Source organism: Neovison vison, chromosome 9 (assembly GCF_020171115.1).
Source record: "Neovison vison isolate M4711 chromosome 9, ASM_NN_V1, whole genome shotgun sequence".
Classification (NCBI taxonomy): domain Eukaryota; kingdom Metazoa; phylum Chordata; class Mammalia; order Carnivora; family Mustelidae; genus Neogale; species Neogale vison.
Window position 1 is genome coordinate 72,214,995 of NC_058099.1, and position 23,475 is coordinate 72,238,469.

Consider the following 23,475-nt stretch of genomic DNA (forward strand, 5'->3'; position numbering starts at 1 on the left):
TCCCTTTCCAAAAGGGGGGCAGAAGAACTTAGCAGCAATACTATGAATGGCATGGTAACCAGAAACTGAATTTTAGATACCTTATGAGTTAAATCCCTTGGATGTATCATGTTAATAATTTGTAACATTGTTCCCATAGGAATGTGTGTTCCCACATCCAAACCTTTGCTTTATGAACTTGTAACAGGTACTCTTAGAAGTTTTGCCTGCTTGTGGGGCGCTTGGGTGGGGCCCCTGGGTGGCTCATGGGAACGTCTGACTCTTGGTTTTGGCTCTGGTCATGATCTCATGGGTTCTTGGGATGGGCCGCACAATGGGCTCTGCCCTCAGTGGAGAGTCCGCTTCAAGTTTCTCTCCCTCTGCCCCTCCTCCCACTCCCTCTCTCTCTAAGATAAATAAGCCTTTAAAAAGAGGTTTCCCCTGCTTGTAATGCTTACATTGCAGAATTATACTTCTTCAATTAATAATAAAAATAATAGCTAATAATTATTGAGGACTTATCAGACTTTGTTCAAAGCATTGTACGTGAATTATTTCACCGCTTTCCACAACAGCCCTCTGAGGAGAGGGTACTGCTGTTATGTTGATCTTTTAGATGAACCCAGTGTTTAAATAACTTCCAGGGATACAGGGGATCCATCCAGGAAGTCTGCTCGAGGAACGCATCTTCCATTGTCCTCCCAGTTACTATATAGTATATGAAAAGTGCTTCTTTCCCTCATGCACGAAAAACCAGAACCTAGCGCTTATATCTTTAGAAAGTGTAAGAGGCTGAACATACACTCTAACTTATTAAATAGTGGTGTTCTAGGAGAATAATATGCTCCTGTTCTGGCTTTTGGTGCTAAACTCTCAATATTTACCCTTGGCTAGCCTCTTCTGTTTGACCAGGCTCCTAAGATTTCAAACAGAAGGTACCTTCGAGCCCCAGGTGTGGTTACTAGTTACTGTAATTCCAGAACTAAATATAGAGATTTAAAAAAAAATCTATGTGAAAATTATAATTTAGAAAAAATAGAATGTGTTTAAAGCTGTAAGAAAGGTCTATTATAAAAATGAAAAAATACAAAGTCATGAAATTAAAACTTTGACTCTATTTTAATTTACAAGTATTGTATGATAAGAGTACCAAAAGATATGGGACGGTTTCTGTAACCAGTCATTTTTAAATCCCTGTAGAAAATATTTGGTATTTTTCACTAGTAAGATTGTTCTGCTCTGTTGCAAGTTTCTTTCAGCTGGTTACTTTTAACTATGGTTGAATCCATTTTAGATTGTGAACCAAATACAATAAAGAAGAGAACTTATGTAATTAGGTCTGTTAGTCTATAAAATTGCATTCTATTTGCAGTTTGGGCTGATTGTGCCAAAAGTTGATTGATGAATTAGGGTAAAATGCTAACTTATTAACAGAAGAAGTACTTTGATGAGTCATTTTTCCTGGTTGACTGGAGAAGATCAGAGGTTGTGGTAAGACTTGTATGACTAACGGCACTAGAGTTCACTCCTGGACCTTGGACTTACATAGTCAACAGATCTGGTAACAGCACCTTATTCTGTCTCTGATTAGCAAAGTGAGCAACGCCAGCTCCTCTTGTCAACAGTATAGGCCTTTGGAAAATACTGATTGGGTGACCTTTCTTTAGTCATTTGAATTGCTGCAATAGGTTCAGAGTACATGGTTTATTATAGTTGATGAATAGGGATAAATAATAAGATTTATTTTTCTGATTAAAAAAACCCACATAAATGCAAAATAAAAAGATTAATACTCTACCATACTTTTACAAGAATAGTAAGTCTAAAGGAAGCAGTACTGTATTGTTATTCATCTTTAATTTCTGTTTTTTAAAAAATATTTTATTTATTTATTTGTGTGTGTGTGAGAGAGAAAGTGAGCAAGAAAGAGAGCATGAGCAGGAGACGCAGGGAACAAGGAGAAGCAGACACCCCGCTGAACAGGGAACACGACACGGGGCTCCACCCTAGGACTCTGAGATCATGACCTGAGCCAAAGTCAGATGCTTAACTGACTGAGCCACCCAGGTGCCCCTCTGTTTTAAAATAAATGTCATACTACATCATTTTTTAAAATGTCACCAGCATAGCTTTATCATTATTAAAGGAACAAAATAAAGTTAAAATCTACTAAAATTTACAGTGGCAAAGAATCCAAATATTTTTATGAAAATGACTACATGGCCCTCAAGTGGTTCAGGAATATATAGTTTTAATTTACTGTTTGCAGAAATACTTCCAACTTGTTGAATCAATAAATGTTTTGCTACCCTTGGTTTGAAGTTCAGAGCATATAGTTTTCTATTATTTCCAGTTCTATTTTAATTTTAGATATAGATTGTTTTCTATGTTTGTGTTTTCTGCACCTTTGATTGGCTTGGGCTTGCCAGTAAGATGGAGTCATGTTTATTATTATTTTTCTCTCACAAGTAAGCATTTAAAGAAAATAATTTTATGATGGAAACTTTCACACCTATGTATATAAGGAGAACAAATAGTAATAACAAACCCCATGGACCCATAGACCAGGTTCAACCATTATCAACATTTAATGTGTTTGTTTTTGTTAAGAGAGGTAGACAAAGTCTCACTAATGAAACAATGTCAAGTATTGCAAAAATGTATTAATTGGAGAAGAATACATTCTAATTGGCCTAAAATTTCTGAACTATAAACTTGATAAAGATTTAAATAACTTTAAATCTATAAAATTACTAAAACTTGGCTAATAAAGTTTTGCCTAGGAGAAAGTGAATAGAATTGATATTCAATTATGTTATCCAGTACTAACATAATGCATAGTCTTGAGTCACCTTAAAATCATTTTTGGGTGCAGGCAAAGGACAAAGCACAAATAAAATGCTCCTTTTGATTGTTGCCTGTCATTCCAAGAGGGTTAATTTCATTTTCTCAGCTAAGAGACTAAGACTAAAGTCTTGGGGAATTGAACCTCTCTCGTAAAATGTTCTGTCCCAGCTCCTCCACCCGATTACTTGCTTGCTTTGTAAATACACAAAGTACTTTATTTGTTCATAATGCTTACTAAACATTTGTAAATTCTTTTTTTTAAAAGAGCTTGTTTATTTATTTTAGAGAGTGAGACAGTGCATGTGAGCAAGCAGTGGGAGGAGCAGAGGGGGGTGGGAGAGAATCTCAAGCTGACTCTGTGCTGAGCCCAGAACTTGACACTGGGCTCAATTTTATGATCTTGAGATCATAACCTGAGCCAAAACCAAGAGTTAGACGCTTAACTGACTGAGCCACTGAGGCACCCCAAGCATTTATAAATTATTGAAAAAAGTTCATAGTTTTCTGAACCTGCCAACATTATTAATTTTATCATAAGCTTTCTTCTAAGATTATTTATACAAAATAAACCCAACCATGATTTTGTGAACACAGATTAGTAGAGAGATAGTCACAGAAACAATAGTTATGTTGTATATGTGCCATCTGCCAGGTTCTAAACAATTTCATTAAATCTTCATGTTGACCCTTTGAAGATGTTTTAAAAAAAGATCCTTGTTTTGTAAAGTGAATCTGAGATTCGGGAAGTAAAAGTAATATGCCCAACATTACAAACTGGAATTGCCTGGAGTTTTTTTTAAAGTTGTATTTTCTGTTTGGGAAAGTGTTTCCTGTACTAAAACACACAATTTGGTAAAAGTCATAGGTTTAAATATTCTAACCATTAGTTTACTTTTCTTTCTTTCTTTCTTTCTTTTTTTTTTTTACATAATAGGCTACTGAATTCAATGAATGGAAGAATGTTCTCTTTATCGTACAGTTTCTTCTTTCCTGTTTTTTGGGGTAAGAAATCATCCGTAAGTAGAAGCTTGATCTGTGATATGTCTTGACAAATCAAGTCAAAATATACATTCTGTCTGCTCTGTCAAAACCCTTTTGTCTTTGCTTCTCCACCTTTCTCTGGAAAGTAGCCTTTTAGCAAGGAGTGGGATGGGACCCAGGATCCCTGGGAACACAGCCTGAAAGACCAGGAGCAAGCATGAAACAGTTTTATTTTTGCAAGTCATGCTTGATATCACATTCTACTCCAAAACGTGATGTTGCCTATTAATTTTTGAAAGCATAAATTAAGTGAAATAGTTGCAGTTTTCTCAGTTGTTGTCTCCCATTTGACCTGGAAAAAAAATCCAAGCTGTGTTTTTGAGTCACACTTTGTCAAACCATCTTTTCTTTTCTCTCTGATTAAAAAAAAAATTTCAATCCATATCACACAAACTTAGACAATACCTTTCTCTAACAAAGCCCCGATTCCCCTATGAACAACAGAGCAGAGTTTCAAAGTATTTTCTCATTTCACTATAAACTTGATGAGATGCTGTTCCTGTTTTTGTTTGCTTGTTTGTTTTACTTGCACTATTGATGGAACTCAAGAACTAACTTCTGCAAAGTCTTTGTCCTCAGTGGTGATGTGGTAAGCGGTGCCTAGATGGGAGCCTCCATTCTCTGGGGCTTGCCTGTCAGAGGTTTGACCCTATCTGTATATAATTCCATACATTTTTGCCCCACTTAATAATGTGCTTCTTAGAAAACAAATACTCTTGATAAAAGTTCTTAATGTATTATGTCATCTCTACTCCCTTTGCAAATGAAAATGCCATAAAGGCATTCCAATTATAAATAAATCAGTAAAAAATGATAAAATCTTTAAGATTTAGGTTTCACCAGATTTAAAGATGAAAATTAGGTAGGTCTGTTTTTAAAGTGGGTCTTTTGAGGACACTGAAATCATTGCACCTTTGCAACAGCTAGGCGTCCGAACTCTGGAATCAAATGTGCTGGGTTTGCCACTTACTAGCTCTGAGTCCTTGGACAAGTTATCTAACTACTCTGAGCCTCAATTTCCTTATTTTTAAAATGGGATCTTTAACAATGAGATAAAGTATGTGATTCACAGAATGGGGTTAGGTGGATTGAATGAGCTAGAGTGATGAGCCCTCAGCACACGGTGGACACACAGAAAGTGCTCAGGAATGTTAAGTGTGGTTGTTATTGTTAATATTTCTATTTCTTTCTTTCTTTCTTTTTTAAAAAGATTTTATTTATTTATTTGACAGAGAGAGATCACAAGTAGGCACAGAGGCAGGCAGAGAGATAGGGGGGAAGCAGGCTTCCCGCTGAGCAGAGAGCCCGATGCGGGGCTCGATCCCAGGACCCTGAGATCATGACCTGAGCCGAAGGCAGAGGCTTAACCCACTGAGCCACCCAGGGGCCCCAATATTTCTATTTCTTGAGGTCAGTGTGTTGGTGTTCTACCAACAGTCCATGGCTTCAAAATCTTTTTGCTATTACATACATAGTTGATCCTTGAATAATATATATTTGAACTGTGTGGGTCCAATTTTGTGTGGATTTTTTTTGAAGAATACATACATCTCTGTAAGTGCATTTTCTCTTATGATTTTCTTAATAATATTCTCTTTAGCTTACTTTATTATTAGAATATAGTATATAATGCATATAATATACAAAATGTGTGTTAATTACCTATGTTCTCAGTAAGGCTTCTGGTCTACAGTAGACTATTAGCAGTTAAGTTTTTGGGAAGTCAGAAGTTATCTCTGGATTTTTTACTGGGCAGGGGGTCAGCACCCCTAGCTCCTGCATCATTCAAGGGTCAACTGTACTTTTCTTTCACTGGTCAAATATGAATCCTGAAACTGCTCTGGAAGGAAGTTTCAATTTTGGTATGGTGGCTTTTTCAGAATCCTTTCTTGAAGTTTCTCTTTCAAAGGTTTGGGATATTTACTTCTTCATAGTAAGAGAAGCCATTGTAAGCTTCTGAGCACATTCTCCCTTTTGAGGATAACTGGTACAGGGCTCGCCCCTTTTCTTTGGTCCCTGCTCAAGGAATGACTCAGGGCTCACACATAGGCATCCCAGCCCTTGATTCCAGAGAAATGTGATGCTCAGCTTCTTACTTTCTTCAACTCCTTCAAGTTTGCATTTCAAACTTGGGTTTTCTAACCACCAAACCCCTGTCCCATGTTGAATATACAATTACAAAATTATAACACTTTAAAAATGGATGATAAGTGAATGCAATGGCAAAAAGGGCAGACTTTTAATTTTCTTTTGTTTTAGGGTAGACTCAGCTTTCAGAAATGCAATTTGTAATCAGGAGTTTGTTGATAAAGCATATGAGGGAGTTTAATTATGTCAGGAAGGTAAACTGGATTGTGGGTGCGAAGATAGTTAAACGCAGGCAAAAGTAAAATTTAAATTTTTTAAAAAATTATTTTATTTATTTATTTGACAGACAGAGATTACAAGTAGGCAGAGAGGCAGGCAGAGAGAGGAGGAAGCAGGCTCCCTGCAGAGCAGAGAGCCCAATGCTGCACTAGATCCTAGAACCCTGGGATCATGACCTGAGCTGAAGGCAGAGGCTTAACCCACTGAGCCACCCAGGCACCCTGGCAAAAGTAAAATTTAGACTGAAATTTAAGTTGACAAACTAGATTTTAAAAAGTTAGCTCTGGGACCTAGCTCTGCAGGTATTTTTAATCTTGCTGAAAAATTATGGGTTCTGGTTCATTCATACCAGCAACTGGCACCAGCCCTCAGGCTTTGGAAATGATTATCCTAATCTGTTTCTGTCCCGGTAGCAGACCCTTTGGTCCCACTGAAGCCCTAATATATTTCTCAGTAAAAACACAAAAGTACCAAGTATTTTTAGAAGGCAGCTATGCTCACCACTATACCACCAACGCCCGCTCCAAGTATTTTTAAATCACAGGATAACAAATGTTTATTTCTTGACTCGTCCCTAATAATTACTGTAATGTGTGCATAAAAGAAAACAGGATTCTGAGGATAGCTGGGGCACAGGAGCAATATTCCCACATTCCCAGTAAACCAAAGCTTAATATAAAATTGGTGCTCTGGGAAGATGGACCATATAAACCCCATGACTTTGGCATCCTTGGGATACCACTGAGGCCTTGGGTAGGAGTATGTTCTTACAAGAGATGGGTGAGATGAGATTACTTGAAATTCTTTGAAGTCTGAAATTAGAATACTGTGCTAGGGTACCACTGTGGTTGATGGGAGGAGTGTAAACATGGCCTGTTATTATTTGAACATTTGTGTTGAGTTTATGTAAATGCATCTTCACAGAATGATAACCAGGACACATTGTAAAGGAGGTCATTCGAGTACTATTTGTGACTACCATGAGTGTGCCATACAACTTGGGTAAATAAGTTAGTTTCTTTTCAGAAAGAGTAAGTACCTTGGAGCAGGAGTTCTGTTCTAGGGGTTTCTTCGTGAGCATGTCCATCTCTTGGGGACCTATAAACACAAGCATACTGCGGCATCTGTTGTCTGAATGTGAATCACATATATGTGCTATTCTTTTTCAAGTAGACATAGGTGATATCTGATTTAGAAATACAGAATGCCAGGAAGCTATTTTTAAATATCGTTGCATTTTATAAATCCACAGATGCTAAAATCAAAACTACTGTCAGGCAGAAGTTGACATTTTAAGCATTAAAAGTGGTCTGGTTTTCTTTGTACTGAGTTAATGGAGGTTCTTTTAGTTTAGAACCTTGGTCGTTTTAGCCAAAGGACTACATAGGTGCCTATTTGCATGTAGAAATAGATTGTTTCTTAGAAAATTGGAAAAGACTACTTTGAGCCTTACCATTTTATTTTAGCCTCTCTGGTGACACCTACTGGTTATACTGAGAAATGCAGCCTTTTGTCTAGAGGCTCTTTTACTTAAGACATGGCTATTTCAGACACCCCCAGACCTCAGAGAAGGGGTGGGGGGCTCCTCCTGTGCTCAGCCCAGCTAGTGAGTGTGTGTCCTACTTGTCCACACTCATAGTGGGTGGATCCAAGGTATCATCCAATTCTGAATGCAGGTGGAGGTGGTTTCACTAAAAGGTAGGATGGAGAAAACATTGCATGATTGGAATGCCAGAGTAAGAATTTTTAAGCAAAAATAAAAATAATATCCACGATTGCCTTGGGTTTAAAGCTGCATTCATTTAGGAAGCCTGCAGGAAACTTTTCTGTGTCCCTAGGTTGGGTTAGAGCGCTCGCTTGTGCTGTAGTCTCTAGTATTTTATTAGACTCCCTCCTCCAGGGAAGATGCTGTGGGTTATCTACTCTTACTGTCTGGGCTGAACAGAGTAGGCACTCAGTAACATCACGTTGAGTTTTTTAATCTTTTTATTTTATGCATGAATAGGATTTTCCTGGGGTTCTGGATCCATGGTGAATTTATTAAAATTATAAACATTTAAAAAACTTTGATATTTTTTAAGGCTTTAGGTTCAATTTATGACACTAGCAATTTTTGTATTAACATAAGGACATTTAACTGTTTGATTAATGGCTTATTAACTCAAGTTTAGCTGATGAAAATCTCTTAAACAATTTACTGTAAGTTGGTCTTTTTTTTTTTAACCACTCAGTGAATTAAAAAAAAAAAGTAAGCATTTTAAACTACATTTACAAATATGATTGACCTGATTTTTCCCCAGCTACTCCAAGCCCTAATGAGGTCCTCTGCAAAGCTTATGAGCCAGGTTGCTTCACAAACCTGAGCAATTCTTTGAAATCTAGTAAATCCAACTTAGAAATGTGGTAAATCAGCTTCTTTTAAATGTCAAATACTGTGTTCAGACTGACACAGGTTTTCTTACTTCTTTCCAATGAAAGCTGCAAGTCTAATCCCATTGTACATTTCAGTTTCAAACCACAGAGGCCAAGATGTTGGTTCCTGTAATTTGTCAAATTATTGTAATTACTTTCATCACAGAGACATATAGTAATTCTGAAGATTACAGAATTTAAGTTTATAATGGAATTTCTTCCTTAACATAAAAGCTTGGTGTGCTTTAGCTCTTAAGATTTTTTTTTTCTTTACCATCCTGGTAAGAAACACACTCGGGCCGAGTGGTTACTGTGTTGATTTGTGATCTGGATTCTGTTATTAAGAGAGATTCTGGCCTGGATTGGGGACTGGGCACTAAATTTTTTCAGAAAAGACTACCTAACACATAGGGACATAGGCTGAGCCCTTTCCTAAGAATCTGATTCCCTCTGTTCTGCCCATGGGGATTCAGGCTTATGCCTCCTAACTGGGATTAGTTTTAAAATCCAACACACCTTATGATCTCTTTGTATCTTTTTTGGGTGGATTGAATTTTGCGCCCCACTTAGATTGAAGCTAATTTTCTTTACTTCTTGATTGGAATGAACATATTTCTTCTGATTGGATTCTGTATTCATATATATACTATATATATGTGGGTTTTTTTTTATTGGTGTTTGGTCACAATTCCTTAGTCATTTTCTTAGCAGTAACTGTCAATATAGAGATCAATGTTGAATGCCTGGTGAATTAGCTTTGGACATAGGGCACAGGAATGTTATTGGCATGTGGAATCCATTAGTTTCTTTCTCCTTTTCCTTTCTTTTGTCTTTAATCCCCATCAGCTGTTTCACCCATCCCTACACCCACTTCCCCTCTCGTAACCATCAGTTTGTTCTCTATTGTTAAGAGGCTGTTTCTTGGTTTGGTTCCCCCTTTTCCCTCTTTTGCTCACTTACTTTGTTTTTTTAAATCCCACATATGAGTGAGATAATATGGTATTTTTCTTTGTCTAACAAAACTAAAAGGCAGCCTTTTGAATGAGAGAAGGTATTTGCAAATGATCTGATAAAGGTGTAGTCTCCAAAATCTATAAAAACTTAATAATAAAAAACTTTACAGTTTTGCTTTGCAGAAGCTCTTTATTTTGATGTAGTCCCAATAGTTCATTTTTGCTTTTATTTCCCTTGTCTCAGAGACACATCTGGAAAGATGTTGTTATGGCCAATGTCAAAGCAATTACTGTGTTCTCTTCAAGGATTTTTATGGTTTCAAGTCTCACATTTAGGTCCTTCATCCATCTTGAGTATTACTGTGTATGGTGAAAGTGGACCAGTTTCATTCTTTTGCACGTTGCTGTCTAGTTTTCCCAGCACTGTTTGTTGAAGAGACTGTTTTTCCCTTGAATATTCTTGCTTCCTTTGTCAACATTTAATTGACCATATAATTGTGGACTTCTTTATGGGTTTTCTATTCTGTTCTATTGGTCTATATGTCTGTTTTTGTGCCAGTACCATACTGTTTTGATTGCTACAACTTTGTAATATAACTTGAAGTCTAGAATTGTGATATCTCCAGCTTTATGGGATTGCTTTGGCTACTTAGGGTCTCTGGTGGTTCCACACAGATTTTAGGATTGTTTGTTCCAGTTCTGTGAAAAATGCTATGGATATTTTTATTGGGATTGCATTAAATGTGTAGATTGCTTTGTATGGACGTGTTAACCACATTTGTTCTTCCAATCCATGAATATGGAGTGTCTTTCCATTTCTTTGTGCCATCTTCAATTTCTTTCACCAATGTTTTATAGTTTTCTGAGTATAGGTCTTTTACCTCTTTGGTTAAGTTTATTCTTAGGTTTTGTATTATTTTTGGTGCATTGTAAATAGGGTTGTTGTTGTAATTTCTCTTTCTGCTGCTTCATTATTAGTGCATTGGAATGCAATAGATTTCTGTACATTGATTTTGTATCCTGCTGCTTTACTGAATTCGCTTATCAGTTCTCGCTGTTTTTTGGTGAAGTCTTTCAGGTCTTCTGTATATAGTATCATGTCATCTGCAAACAGTGGAAGTTTGACTTCTTCCTTACCAGACTGGATGCCTTTTCTTTTTGTGGTCTGATTACTGTGGAATCCATCAATTTCAGTCTCTTTCATCCAAAGCCAGCAATCCCTCGTTGATTTTCCCTTCTGCACACCAGTGGTTCTCAGTGGCTGCACATTTGTATTACCTGTTGGAGCTTCGATGCTGTGCCCAGCCGAGGGACCCACCTCAAACCAGCTGAGGGAGAACTGCTGTCAGGCATCGTTGTGTGTTACAAAGTGTGCCTGGCGATTCTGATGCACCCCAAGGATTAAAGACCATTGCTGTGACCCAGCTGTTAAGATTTCAGACCATTAAAAGAAACTCCCCATTCTTCCCGCCTTTACATGGAAACATAATGGGAAATGCACAGACAGAATGAAAAGAAGTCCTAAGGCAGAAAATTTGGCCAGTGCCCAACTGGGCCATTTTCCTGTAGAAAGCTGGAATTGTAATGGGGGTGTTTGAAGATGTAGGTTATAAACTCTTCATGGTATGTTTGTCTCCATTTGTTTGAAGTACTTGTGGGTTGGTGATACGTAGACTTTTCTTAATCTGTTCTGCCCCATGAGTCAGGTGCGCATCCAAGCATTTCCTCCTTGCCCCAGGTTTCTGTTGATGTATTCCACAGTTCTGTGCAGCTTTTACAATTCGGCCCTCACAACAGCAGTGGTTGGAGCCATCAAGGTAAGCAGGTGAAGGCTTGGGAAATGGGGAACTGGCCGTGAATCCAGTCTTCACAAGAGGAGCAGGGTTCGATTTTATGGTTGCAATGGGGGCGGGGCGAGGGTGGGGGTGGGTGGGTAGAGAAAGCGTACAGACTTGTGACCTTTGCAGCTGTACCTGGGTCACCTCTTCTTAGATCTTCTCATCCCCTAATCCATGAACAAGAGGGAGGGCTTGCTAATTTAAAAAGAAGAGACAAATTACGACCTTTAATTCGAGGATGGTCTCAGAGGGGAGGGTCTGAGAAAATGAAGTAAACAAAGCAGAAAAAAATGTCCAAATCTCTGTATTCACCAAGATGCCTTGTTAGGTGCCTTGTTTGTAAACTTGGTTCTGGGAGAACCTGTTGACTAAGAAAGGGAAGCCTTGTGAAGACATGTTTTTAATGTAGATATATGCACAATGTATAAGGTACTAAACTCATGGACTGTGTGTAAGTGTGTCTGTGTCTGTGTGTCTGAATACACACAGCAGTGAAGAGGAGGGCGGGGTGTTCTGTGCTCTGTCCCACAGTTGCTTTGATTTTCCAATCACACCAATAGAGCGAGTGAGAAAGACTGTCTGCTCTAGCAGCAGACTGTCTGTTGGCTGCCCAGACCTCCTAGAATACACAGGGCAGGGCACTGCTTGGAATTTGCTGTATGTCTAATCCATGCAAGTTTAGGGTCCAGTATGATAAAATTTACCAACCAGTGATGCTGAAGAGATGGGATCTGGAAAGCTGATTACAGCTCAATGCTTACATCTTTTTTTTTTTTTTTTCTTTTCCTATGTATTAACTATAAGGGGCACGAATGATGCAGTGTTCTGTAATTATCATGCCACGGAAAGCCATATGTAATGGTTTTTTTCTTCATTCATTCAACATTCTGTGAGCAGCTACTGTGTATGTCTCTGGGAAAAGTAACTAAAATATTTAGTCTCAGGTTTTACCATCTATATGTATTTTCCCCCTAAATCCTTCCCTTTTAAAATGACTAATCCTCTCTCTTTTTCTGCAGAATGTATCCATTGCCTACATTGGAATGTTAGTTGGTGGAGACTATATTTTCTCTATGTTAAACTTTGTAGGGTTAAATATTTGGTGAGTGGGATTTCTAAATGAACTCATTTTAGTAAAATATGAATTTTAAAAAGTGCGATTAATCTGTTACAAGTGAAGGAACGGGAGGTGTTTTGACATTTTAGTTTCTAAGATAATTTTACTTAAATCACTCCGTTCATCTGTTTTTATGACATGCTCCTTCATGTAGATCGTGATGTGTGTGATGAAAATTCAGGGGGCTGAGATCCGAATTTAAGTCATACGTCTTTCTCAGAAAAAAAAAAAAAAAAAGTCTAAGTTGTCTGCCTCCCTTTTGTGAAGCGGGCCTTCCTGAGGTCCTGCTCCATCAAAGCACCATACATTAATGATATTGGGAGGAGGGGCTGAGACACTTTTGAAAGGCATTTTGGGGTTCTATGGAACACTGTCTTAGGATAACAGTATAGTTTATTCAGTAATAAATATATATTTTCTCTCCAAAGTTTTGTATGGGAATGATCTCTTCTTTTTCTGCCTCCAAAGATTTCTAACTAAGAGGGGGTAATTCTCATCAATTACAAGCCACAAGCTAGGAGAAAGGGGTCTCAATCACTCCCTTCTGGCAAGGTCTATAAAGAGGTATATTTTGTACAGACCTAGGGATACTACCTGTGAGGTTTATTTATTTGCACTTTTTTTCTCCTTTCAGCATGGCAGGGGGCTTGAGATACTCCTTTTTAACTCTGAGCGGCCAGTTGAACCCTAAACAACCCGTGGACGAAGAAAACATTCCTCAGGCTTTGAAGAGTTAGAATCTGAGGCAGGATTGCGGACCCGGGACCATAGGCGGGGCGGGGCGGGGCGGGACTGGGGGGGCGGGGCAGGGGGTGGGGCATCCCCGCTGTAGGAACCTGAAGCCAGGCGTTCTGGTCACGGTCAATACTCAGCCACCCGGTGAAAGCACAGCAGGAGCGTCTGCCAACTGCGAAGAGAATCTACCTCACACGCTGCTGCACAGCGAGCCATCGCCAGCCCTGGGAAGCTTATTTGGGCAAAGCCTCACCATCTGAAAGCGAATCTTTCAGAGGAAACCATTGAGGAAAGGGACCGCCACCAAGGATTTGGGGCGGGCAGAGAACTGATTGGTCGGCCAGCCGCATCTCTGACCTGTTGTCCCCCCCCAGTACCATGTGCATTTAAGAGGACGGAAATGGCCGACGGTGTGAGAGTCATTATTATCAGCACTTTGGCCTTCATTTCAAGGATCCCAGACAAAGCAGAGTGCCAGTGAGAACAGTTTTCTTTTCAGTTTAAACAAACATGTCCTTATTTTAATAAAATTAGCCCATCAACTACAAGTTAGTTGTTAGCTCTGATTTCATCATATATGTTGATATCTTTTCCTGATCATCAAAGTAAAATAAAAAATAATTTATAGGCAGGTGTCATACTGTGACATTATTTAGATAGGCAGAAAGACTCTGCCTGAAGGGTGATATTCCTTTTAAGGCTCATGCTGGAAACTATTACAAAATAACTCAATGGGAAAAACAACAACAACAACAACAACAACAACAACAAAAACCCCCCCAAACAAAAAAACTCTCCATGTGCCCTGTTCACATTTAAGTGGCTCATATTTCTCTCCCCATCTCCCCAGGTTTGTTCAGGAGCCTTTGAAATTCCAATCACCTTGATTTTAACCAAAGGTACATTTCATCATAGGTTCATCTGACCTCTCAGAGCAGTGGTGTGTGGGAAGGAGCCCTGAATGGATAAGCATTATTATTTTCATTTCCATCAAGGAATGGACTGGGGTCCTGGCTGGCTCAGTTGGAAGAGCATATGACTCTCGATCTCAGGGTCATGAGTTTAAGTCCCACGCTGGGTATGGAGCCTACGTAAAATAAAGCAATGGGCCATCCTTGTTGGGGTTGTGGTTTAGGGTAAGGCTGCAGTCTGGTGGACAGGAGCCTTGTAATCCCATCTCCACCACTACCCACCTGATCCCTTCTCAGGTTACCTTGCTACTGTGACCTCCATTGTTTTAATCTGTCCAAACCCTTGCTAGCTTTCACTTTTAAGTTTCTAGAAGCTGAGCCAGCTGTGGGGCAGAGCAGCAAATGAAGGAGTGATTGTATTGATGCATTGTTTCCAATTATCTTTCAAAAAAATTTTAGTTTTAATTGTAAAACACATAGAACAAAAAATTTACCATCTTAACCATTGCTAAGTGTATAGTTTGGCAGTGTTAAGTATATTCACATCGTTGTGTAAATAATCTCGAGAATATTTCCATTTGCAAAACAAACTCTGCACCCATGAAATGGTAACTCAGCATAGCCCCTGGCAACCATCATTCTACTTTCTGTGTCTATGAATATGACTGCTCTAGATATCTACATGGAATTGCACAGTGTTTGTCTTTCTGTGCCTAGCTTACTTTACTTAGGGTAATGTCCTCAAGGTTCATCCTTGTAGCAGATGTCAGAATTTTCTTCCTTTTGAAGGCTGAATAGTATTCCATCATATGGTTGGATTTACCACATTTGGGCTACCCATTCATCTATCAATGGACACTCGGCTATTTATGAATAACTCTGCTAAGAGCATGGGTGTACTCATGTGTCTTCGAGACCCTGCTTTTAATTCTTTTGGATATTAAAATTTGTTTCCTTTATATTCAGAACACTTTTGACATCAAATGTGTGGAGTTTTCCCCTCCTATCAAGGAATTCTCCTTCTCTCTGGACTCCAACTACATGTCCAACAATTCAATTCAATTCTAACTGCCTGGAGGGAGGGCAGACCCTGCAGGTGAAGGGTTCAGTCCCATAAAACTGTCCCCACTTCAGATGCCAATCCCAAGTCCCAGGTTGTGACCTATGCTTCTAACCATTAGGCCATGAATCAGGGGTTTGCACACTCCCTCCCTCAGGTTGGATAATTTGCTGGAATGGCTCACAGAACTCAGGGAGAGTACTCAACTCTCTGTTACTGGTTTCTTACAAAGAATACAGCTCTGCAACAGCCAGAAAGAAGAGATGCATAGGAAGAGGTGTGGGAAGGATCTTGAAGCTTCCATGCCCTCTCTGGGCCCACCGCCCTCCCACACACTGATGAGCTTGCCAGCCCCAAGCTCTCTAAACCCCACGGTCGGGGCATCCTTGCCATTTCCTATAGCAGCTGCATCATTTTACATTCGTGTAAGGGTTCCAGTTTCTCCACATCTTGTCTCACTTGTTATTTTCTGGGGGGCATTTTGTTTGTTTTGTTTTTGTGGTAGCCATTCTGATGGGTGTGAGGTGATTGTGTCATTGGGGTTTTGATTTGTATTTCCCTAATTCTTGGTGATGTTGGACATTTTTTATGTGCTTGTTGGCCACTCGTATGTCTTTAGAGACGTGGCTTTCTAAATCCTTTGCCCATTTTTGAATTGGGTTGTGTGTTTTGTTGTTGAGTTCTAGGAGTCCTTCGTTGGTTAACCTTACTTTGGAAAAACTTCTAGAGTGTGACCGTGGGGCCCCCGAGTTGTTGTGTCCACCTCCTCTTGTGTCTTGAGCATCAGTCCTGAAGCCCAGAGGCCAAAAATGCTAAGATTTGAAAACTGTGAAAACCCACTTCTCATTTTCTCAGTGACAAATAAAATGGCAGCACATTTTTGCTTTCTTCCAACAATTTTTTTCTGGTTTTTATTTTCCGAATCCTTGAAGATGATTTTGTGTTTTTCTACTCTTAATATGGTCAATCCTTTGTTTGTTTTCATAGCCAGGATGCCTTGTTGGGGATTCTTATTTAGTTTTTTTTTTTTCTTCTGCAATCACCCTGAATCTTTTTCTTGGCCTTTTCTTAACATGACCCTTTCTTTTTACCTTTCTGTGGAGACTTCTCCTGCTTCCGTGTGTGGCCAGCAGAGGGCACACGAAGAGCAGCCTGGCAGCATTTGCAGTTTCTAGAAGATCCCTAAAGACCCAGCTTCCTGCCCTGTGATGGTGGTGGGAGCTCCAATCTGGTTTTTGAATTAAGATTAGTTGAGGAACCTGGGTGTGGAGAGGTGGTATGAAAGGGATTCATGCGATCAAGGAGGCTAATGAGGAAATGTAGCCTCATGCCTCAGGTCTCCAGATTTCTTTTTTTCTTACTGAAAGATATTGTAAAAGCCATCCTGGATAGGACAAAGAAAATTAGTTTAATATCGTTGATATCTGGCTTACTTCTGCCTATTGTATTGCAAATAACAGTGACACCATTTGTTAACTTGGACTTTTTCCTGATGTTTTAATATTTTCCTTACATATCAAATGTATCTCAAATACATGGACACTGGAGTTTTGGACAGCTGAGTTTCCTTAAAGAATTGAACTTAGTTTAGAGAAGAGTTATATATTATATATATAATGTATATATATACATATACACACAGTTATATTTATAGTATGTGTCCCTCAGGAAAATGGTGAAGTCAATAATATGTCAATAATTCCAGAGTGTTAAGTCAGTTCTTCCCCCCCCCCCACAATTGTTTGAATTTAGTTTTCTCCTTTCTTTTCAACTTCACTGTTTTTCAGCTACAAAATAAGCTTAAAACCACAGGTTTGGGTGTACCCTCTGTGAGAACACAGGTGTTTGTCTCGGCTCAGGGATAACATCTGGTCACAAAGCACACTCCGATGCTGGAGACCCCAGACAGCGCATCTTCTGCCGGGAGTAACTGGGCAGAGCCCGCCACAGACGCAGACGTTGCCTGGACAAGCTGTCCTAAGGATTGAGGAAGAGCGAGATCGAGGAGAGGGAGCAGATCACTAGGGAGAAGAGCGCCCACACTCAGGAGCCACTCTTTATCACCCTCCTTTCATATCCTCAGTTACTTCTACAACTAACTGGTGAATACCATCAGTCTCGGCTTCTTGTTGTAAAACCTTCTCTGTGACTAGATTAGAGTCTGGAAATTTCAACCTCTTTTCCTTTGATTTGCCCCACTTCATCCAACAGGCTGCTGATTTCACCGATTAGGCACTGATTTTCTTTTCCAAACATTTGTATTTCTTCTGGGGATAATTCATTTCCCCTTGGCTGTCTCTCCGGGAGCCGGATTCAGGTTGTGCTTTGCTCAGAGTCTTGTTTGGATATTCCTCAGGGACAGGTTTTTCCTTCAGAGAATTTTGAAGGTTTCTGTGAACTTTCTCAGAAGACGTGGATTCTCTTGGCTTTGTATTTAGTTCTGGTTCTAATTCTTTCTCATCACCACTTGCTTAAATCCGGTGACTCTTTGTCCTGAGTTAAGTTTGTATATGGTTTTAAAGTAACCTTCTGTGAAATAAATAGCACTCTTTTGCTTGCTGGAAATGATCTCCTGTGGGCTTGTGTGCTTCATTGCTGAATTAGCTCTGATTAGATCCTCACCAATGTCTGAGCGTCCTGGTCTGATCTTCTGCCTATGTCATCCTTCCACATTCAGGCATGAGGTGGCCATAAGCATTAATATAATCTGTCCTGTGTTCCAGGAAATAACTTCTCAGCTTGCCAGTGTACAAAATCTTGTGCGGGACACGTGGATGCACATGGATGGACACCCGCTTGGGTGTGTGGCAAGTGCTAGGACAGAGCAGGTGTGCAAGACACAGAGATGGTAACCACAGGCCTTTTCCTCCCTCAGCCTACAGCCATGCAGTCCATCAGATGAAGACAGCACCTTCCTCCAAGTGTTATTGTTAGAATTAAATGAGATAACGCATGAAGAGTGTTTTTGCATTGCTTGACCCCTAGTGACCAGTAAAAGTTAGTTACTGTTGTTAATAATAATATTATTATTATCATTCTTATTTCTAATTATCATAGGGAAGAAGTCTTAAGACAGCATCACTCTACAGAGAAGGCATATTGAAAGGCTGACTAGGAATTTACCAGATGGGGACAAGGGAGGAAGACCACTTCAAATTGAGTCTTGGTTCCTTGCCTTGCGGATCATTTTTGTTTTCGGCGAATGGATATGTGTACTTGGGGATATATTTTGAATGCTGGGACTTGGCAGGGGTCAACAACCTAGCTGATCAGGAGTTGCTGCTCTGTGACAGCTTTCAGGAAGCCGAGGGTCTCGGCAGCTCAGAATCTCTATTGCCTTTCTGTCATCAGACATGGAAACGTGGGCAAAGAAACACGCCCCTTAGGAAAAAGTCAGAAAATCCCAAGCCCTTCCCGGGGATGCTCAGGTTCAGGACACACTGTCTATGTGCCTTCTGACTCTTCCCTCCACTCCTCCCATGAAGAGCCTCAGAGACTTTTCCCACGATGCGTGTCCACAGTCTGGACCAGAATATCAGCATTACCTGGGGGGACTTGTGAGAGAGGCAGACTATCATGGTGCACACAAACAGAATCTATATTTTCGCCCAGGTGGCTTGAGAAGCACTCACCACCCCCACCCCCACCAGATGACTGGTCCAGATCACACAACTAGTATTGGGTCTTAGACAGGCACTCATAAGCTTTAGGGGTCAGGGGAATGGGGATAGGGAAAGAACACATCTTGATTTTCTCTAACCAATTTAGCATTTTTCACTGGAAAATGTAGACAAAACCATGTATTAGCTGTATTTCTGATTTTGTTGTCAGGATATTGAGATAAATATTGAATATTGAGAAAATTTTGAGATATTTTCATATCACTGTAGAGTTTCTGCAGAAAAATCATTTTTGTCCCACTGAGGATTCTAAATGATTAGACCTTCCACTAGTTCTTGCTATTTAATATGTCCCCAAAGAAGCAGATGTTTAGTATATCATATTTAGAAAATACTGTGATAGCTTTTTTTTGGTAATTGGTTTCCTTTATATTTTTAAGAAAATATTTTATTTATTTATTTGTCAGAGAGAGAGAGAGACATCACAAACATGCAGAGAGGCAGAGAGGCAGGCAGGCTACCTGCCAAGCAGAGAGCCCAATGTGGGGCTCGATCCCAGGACCCTGAGATCATGACCTGAGCTGAAGGCAGATGCTCAACCCACTGAGCCACTGAGTGAACCCAGGCTCCCCTATTTTTATGTATTTTATTTTAGGCATTTAAAAACAATATTTAGGGAAGGAAGTTGTAACCATCTGCAGGGGTCCATGGCATGAAAAAAGGGAAGGAACCCTGAATTAGAGGGAAAGAGAAATTTCCAGATTAGTGTTTTCCTCAGGAAGTTGTTCCATTATTGGCTTTTCATATGTGGAGGTATGTTGCCTGAATGGGTGTGGATGCACCTGGAGCATTTTTTGCATCTACCCCCTGGGGGTAGGGGTCATCCTTCAGCCAGTGGTGGCCAGCTGTCTGCAGGGCCAGAAAGAGGGAGAGCAAGAGAGAGCCATGAGGGAGATTGGCAACAGGCAGCTGGCTTCCCTGCCATAATTTCCTCAGAACGGAGATGTGGATCCTCAACTGCGTCACAGTACAGAACCTTATTCTTCAAATTCTGTGACTGCTTGCCTGGAATGTAATAGTAAAAGTCTGTGCAGAGGTGGGATGGCAGTGGAGGAGCTTTGCAGAACCACTCTCCAGTGAAAACATATAAAACTAGAGAAAATGATACAAAACAACCATTTAAGATCTCTGGAAATTATCATAGGGCCATGTAGCAAATGAGGAAACATTGATTCAGGAACACCTAATAAACTTGGTAAGGAGAGTGTGGCCTTGGAGCCTTGACCCACTTCCATCCTCTTCCCTCCCTCAGTTCAGCTTGATGGAAGCTCCACCCCCAAGTTGGTGTGGCTGAGGAGATGGCCTCCTCCCAGCTCCTAGTCAAGAATTATCTGATTAGGAGGTGCAGGCTACCAATGTTTCTCATCTTCTCCAAGTCAGAAAGGCTCAATTCCCAGTGAGTGCTGCAGAAGAATAGGGCCTCCGTCTACAAATCCCCATCCATAGGACAGAGGCTCTACCCAGGTGTGCTAAGCCAAGAATCCTGGGTTCCCAGTCACCCTTGCCCCAACTTGATTTTAGAGCAGAGGTTTGACTGAAGCTGACAAGACCAGAGGCTACTGCCCTAGCTCACAGTCAGAGTGGTGGCTCGGAGAGTGTGCCCAGAAGAGGCAGTCTGTGCAGTAAAGAATGTGACCTTACACAAACAGATGTCTGGCCTTTGTTTGGGGCTTCTAGGCACTTCTATGCCCTTTGAGTATTATGTCTGGTAGAAAGGTTATTGTTTGCCTGGTGTCTTCAGGTCATACTGGATAGCCTGACAGTGTGATTTAGGATGGAGGCTAGCCACAGTGGGAAGACCAATAAGGTGGTTTAGGGTGGGGATTGTGGGTGAGGCCCGGGGAGGCTGGTGACTGAGATCAGCCATCTTGGCAATCAATCATACCTATGTAATGGAGCCCCAATAAAACTCAATACTGAGGCTTGGTTTGGCAATACTCCACGCATATTATCACACTCTGATGCTAGGAAAGTCAAGTGTCCCGACTCCATGGAGAGAGAACAATGGAAATCCCACATTTGGTAGACTCCACTCTATGCTTTCTCTTAGTGCTTTTGGCTTTGGGATGGAATGCTATTGTGCAATCTGGCTTTTTTAGGGATACTGACAATTACTTGAGGGTGGCAGTTTCTTTTTCAGAAACTTTCCAGGGGACTGGCGACTTCTGTTTTGGGCAACTCTTCTAGACTGAGTTGTTCATGCCTTCCGGTCTCAAACTTACAGTATTGGCTTGAGGAGCAGGGGGCAGATAGTGTTACCATGTGTACAGTTTTGAAGATAATGGTCTAGTACTGTGTATTTTTTCTAGGAAGCCAAATTAGGAAATTAGTGACATGTAGACAACTTGCATTTTCCAACTGTAATTTATTCTCCTGCTGTGAAGGCAACTATTGTGTGAGGGCGGCTTCTGGAATCAGATGGTCTGGATTTATGTCCTAGCTCTGTCAATTTAAAAAAACAGATTTATTAGGGCACCTGGGTGGCTCAGTTGGTTAAGCAGCTACCTTTGGCTCAGGTTATAATTCTGGGGTCCTGCGATCCATTCCTGCGTTGGGATCCTTGCTCAGCCAGGAGCCTGCTTCTCCTTCTCCCTCTGCCACTGTCCCCCAGTTCCTGCTCTCTTTCTCTCTCTTTCTCAAATAAATAAAAAAAAAAATCTTTAAAAAAGATTTTAGTGAGGTGTTATTTAAATACCATAAAATTCACCAATTGCAAGTGTATAATTTAATTTTTTTTTAATGTACAGAGTTGTGCCAGCATCACCAAATCCAGTTTGAGAATGTATCCTTCACCCCCAAAAGAGCCCTCATCCCATTTCTAGTCAATTTCCAGTCCCACCCCCCAGCCCTAGGCAACCACTAACATGCTTTGTTCAAAATGCATGGCCAGAAAAGTTGCCAGTGATTCCAGGACCCCACTAGGGAATGAAGGGAGAGTGTGAGGTTTACTGCACCCTCAGGAGTACTGAGTAACAGCTTCAAGTTCAATTTACTTATTGACATGTATGTAGTATTTTATTCACTTAATTTTCATTTCTAATGATGCAGGGGATTAAATATTATTCCACACATTTGCATATTCATTGTGTTTCCTCTGTATTTAATTCTTTGCTTAAGTCTTTCACCTCAAGATATTTTTTGACCTTTGGCCTTGACCTTGTGTCCTGAATCTGAGGCCTCCTTTGGGCCTATATCTGGGCCAGGCCTTAAGCTTTTGTGTTTCTGATCCCAGTTTTAGAGGCCACTTCTCAAACTATTTGTCTCCATACTATGTGGAGTTGCTAGACACGTATGGCAGGGAAAATTTTCATTATTATTTATTGAGCCTTAAGAATCCTGTGTAGAGAACAGATGGGTTGTTATCAGAGGGGTGGGGGCATGGGTGAAATGGATGAAGGGGGTCAAAAGGTCCAAACTTCCAGCTATAAAATAAATAAGTCCTAGGATATAATGCACAGCACAGTGACTAGTTAGCAATAATGTATTGCATTTTGGAAAGCTGTTTAAGTGTATAGGTCCTAAAAGCCCTTATCATGTGAGAAAAAAAGAAAAACATTTTGTAACTATATATGGTGATGGATTAACTAAACTTATTGTTGTGATCATTTTGGGTTGTATACAAATATCAAACCATTATGTCGTACACCTTAAACTACATAATGTTATATGCAAATTATACCTCAATAAAAAATAAACATTTAAAAAATTTGCTGATTTAAGTATGCTTATGATAGCTTTCCAGCTTAAACAGTTTTTTTTTTTTTTTAAGATTTATTTATTTTAGAGAAAGAGAAAGAGAGAGACAGTAGGGTGAGGAGGAGCAGAGGGAGAGGGCCAATGAGAACCCCAAGCAGACTCCACACTGAGCATAGAGTCCAGCATGGGGCTCGACATCATGACCCATGAAATCACGACATGAGCCAAAATCATGAGTTGGATGCTTAACTGACTGAGCTACCGAGGCTCCCCTATATAGTTGTTTTTAATATATATATATATATATATATATTATATATACATGTGTATATCTATAAGATAAAAAATTTTTAAAAGACTACAAAGTGTGTTTAAAAGTTTTACACTGTATTTAATGTTTATTGCTATTTCAATAACATCACTCATTTAGTTGCATTTCTTGAGTGGAGGTGATAACAACAAATGTAGACTAGTAAAAACATTTCTACAACTGAAGAACTTGATTTTCAAATGCATGGAGGTACTCGTGTGAGTGGTAAAAGACAAATTAATTTAAAAGTTTTTCTGAATCCACAGTCAGATATTGGCATGTAATTCTTTAACTTATTAAATGGAGTTGAATATGTAAATGTGTGTGTGTGTGTGTGTGTGTGTGTATGAAATATTTATTTATTTATTTAAAAGAGAGAGAGCAAGCAAGCAGGATCAGGGGGAAGGGCAGAGGGAGAGAGAGAAAGTATCCTCAAGCAGACTCCTCGCTGAGCATGGAGCCCGATGTAGGGCTCCAGCCCAGGACCCTGAGATCCTGACCTGAACCAAAATCAAGAGCTGACCACTTA

The 23,475-nt window shown here is 40.0% G+C and overlaps 1 protein-coding gene and 1 pseudogene across 2 annotated transcripts in view; one reads left to right on the plus strand and one right to left on the minus strand.

Annotated features, from left to right (window-relative positions):
* SLC35D2 (solute carrier family 35 member D2) overlaps nt 1-13,346 on the plus strand; it is a 49,406-nt gene extending 36,060 nt beyond the window's left edge. Inside the window, exons 9-12 of one of the 2 annotated variants that reach the window (XM_044265743.1) lie at nt 3,761-3,828; nt 11,338-11,416; nt 12,457-12,539; nt 13,189-13,346. In XM_044265743.1, the coding sequence (XP_044121678.1) occupies nt 3,761-3,828; nt 11,338-11,416; nt 12,457-12,539; nt 13,189-13,291 (333 nt within the window). In that variant the 3' untranslated portion in view covers nt 13,292-13,346. Of the gene's footprint in view, nt 1-3,760; nt 3,829-11,337; nt 12,342-12,456; nt 12,540-13,188 lie in introns of those variants that run through there. The other variant, XR_006386418.1, reaches the window with a different exon arrangement.
* A 3,891-nt stretch (nt 13,347-17,237) lies between these two features.
* Nucleotides 17,238-20,807, minus strand: LOC122916750 (annotated as a pseudogene).
* Between the last annotated feature and the right edge of the window lie 2,668 nt (nt 20,808-23,475).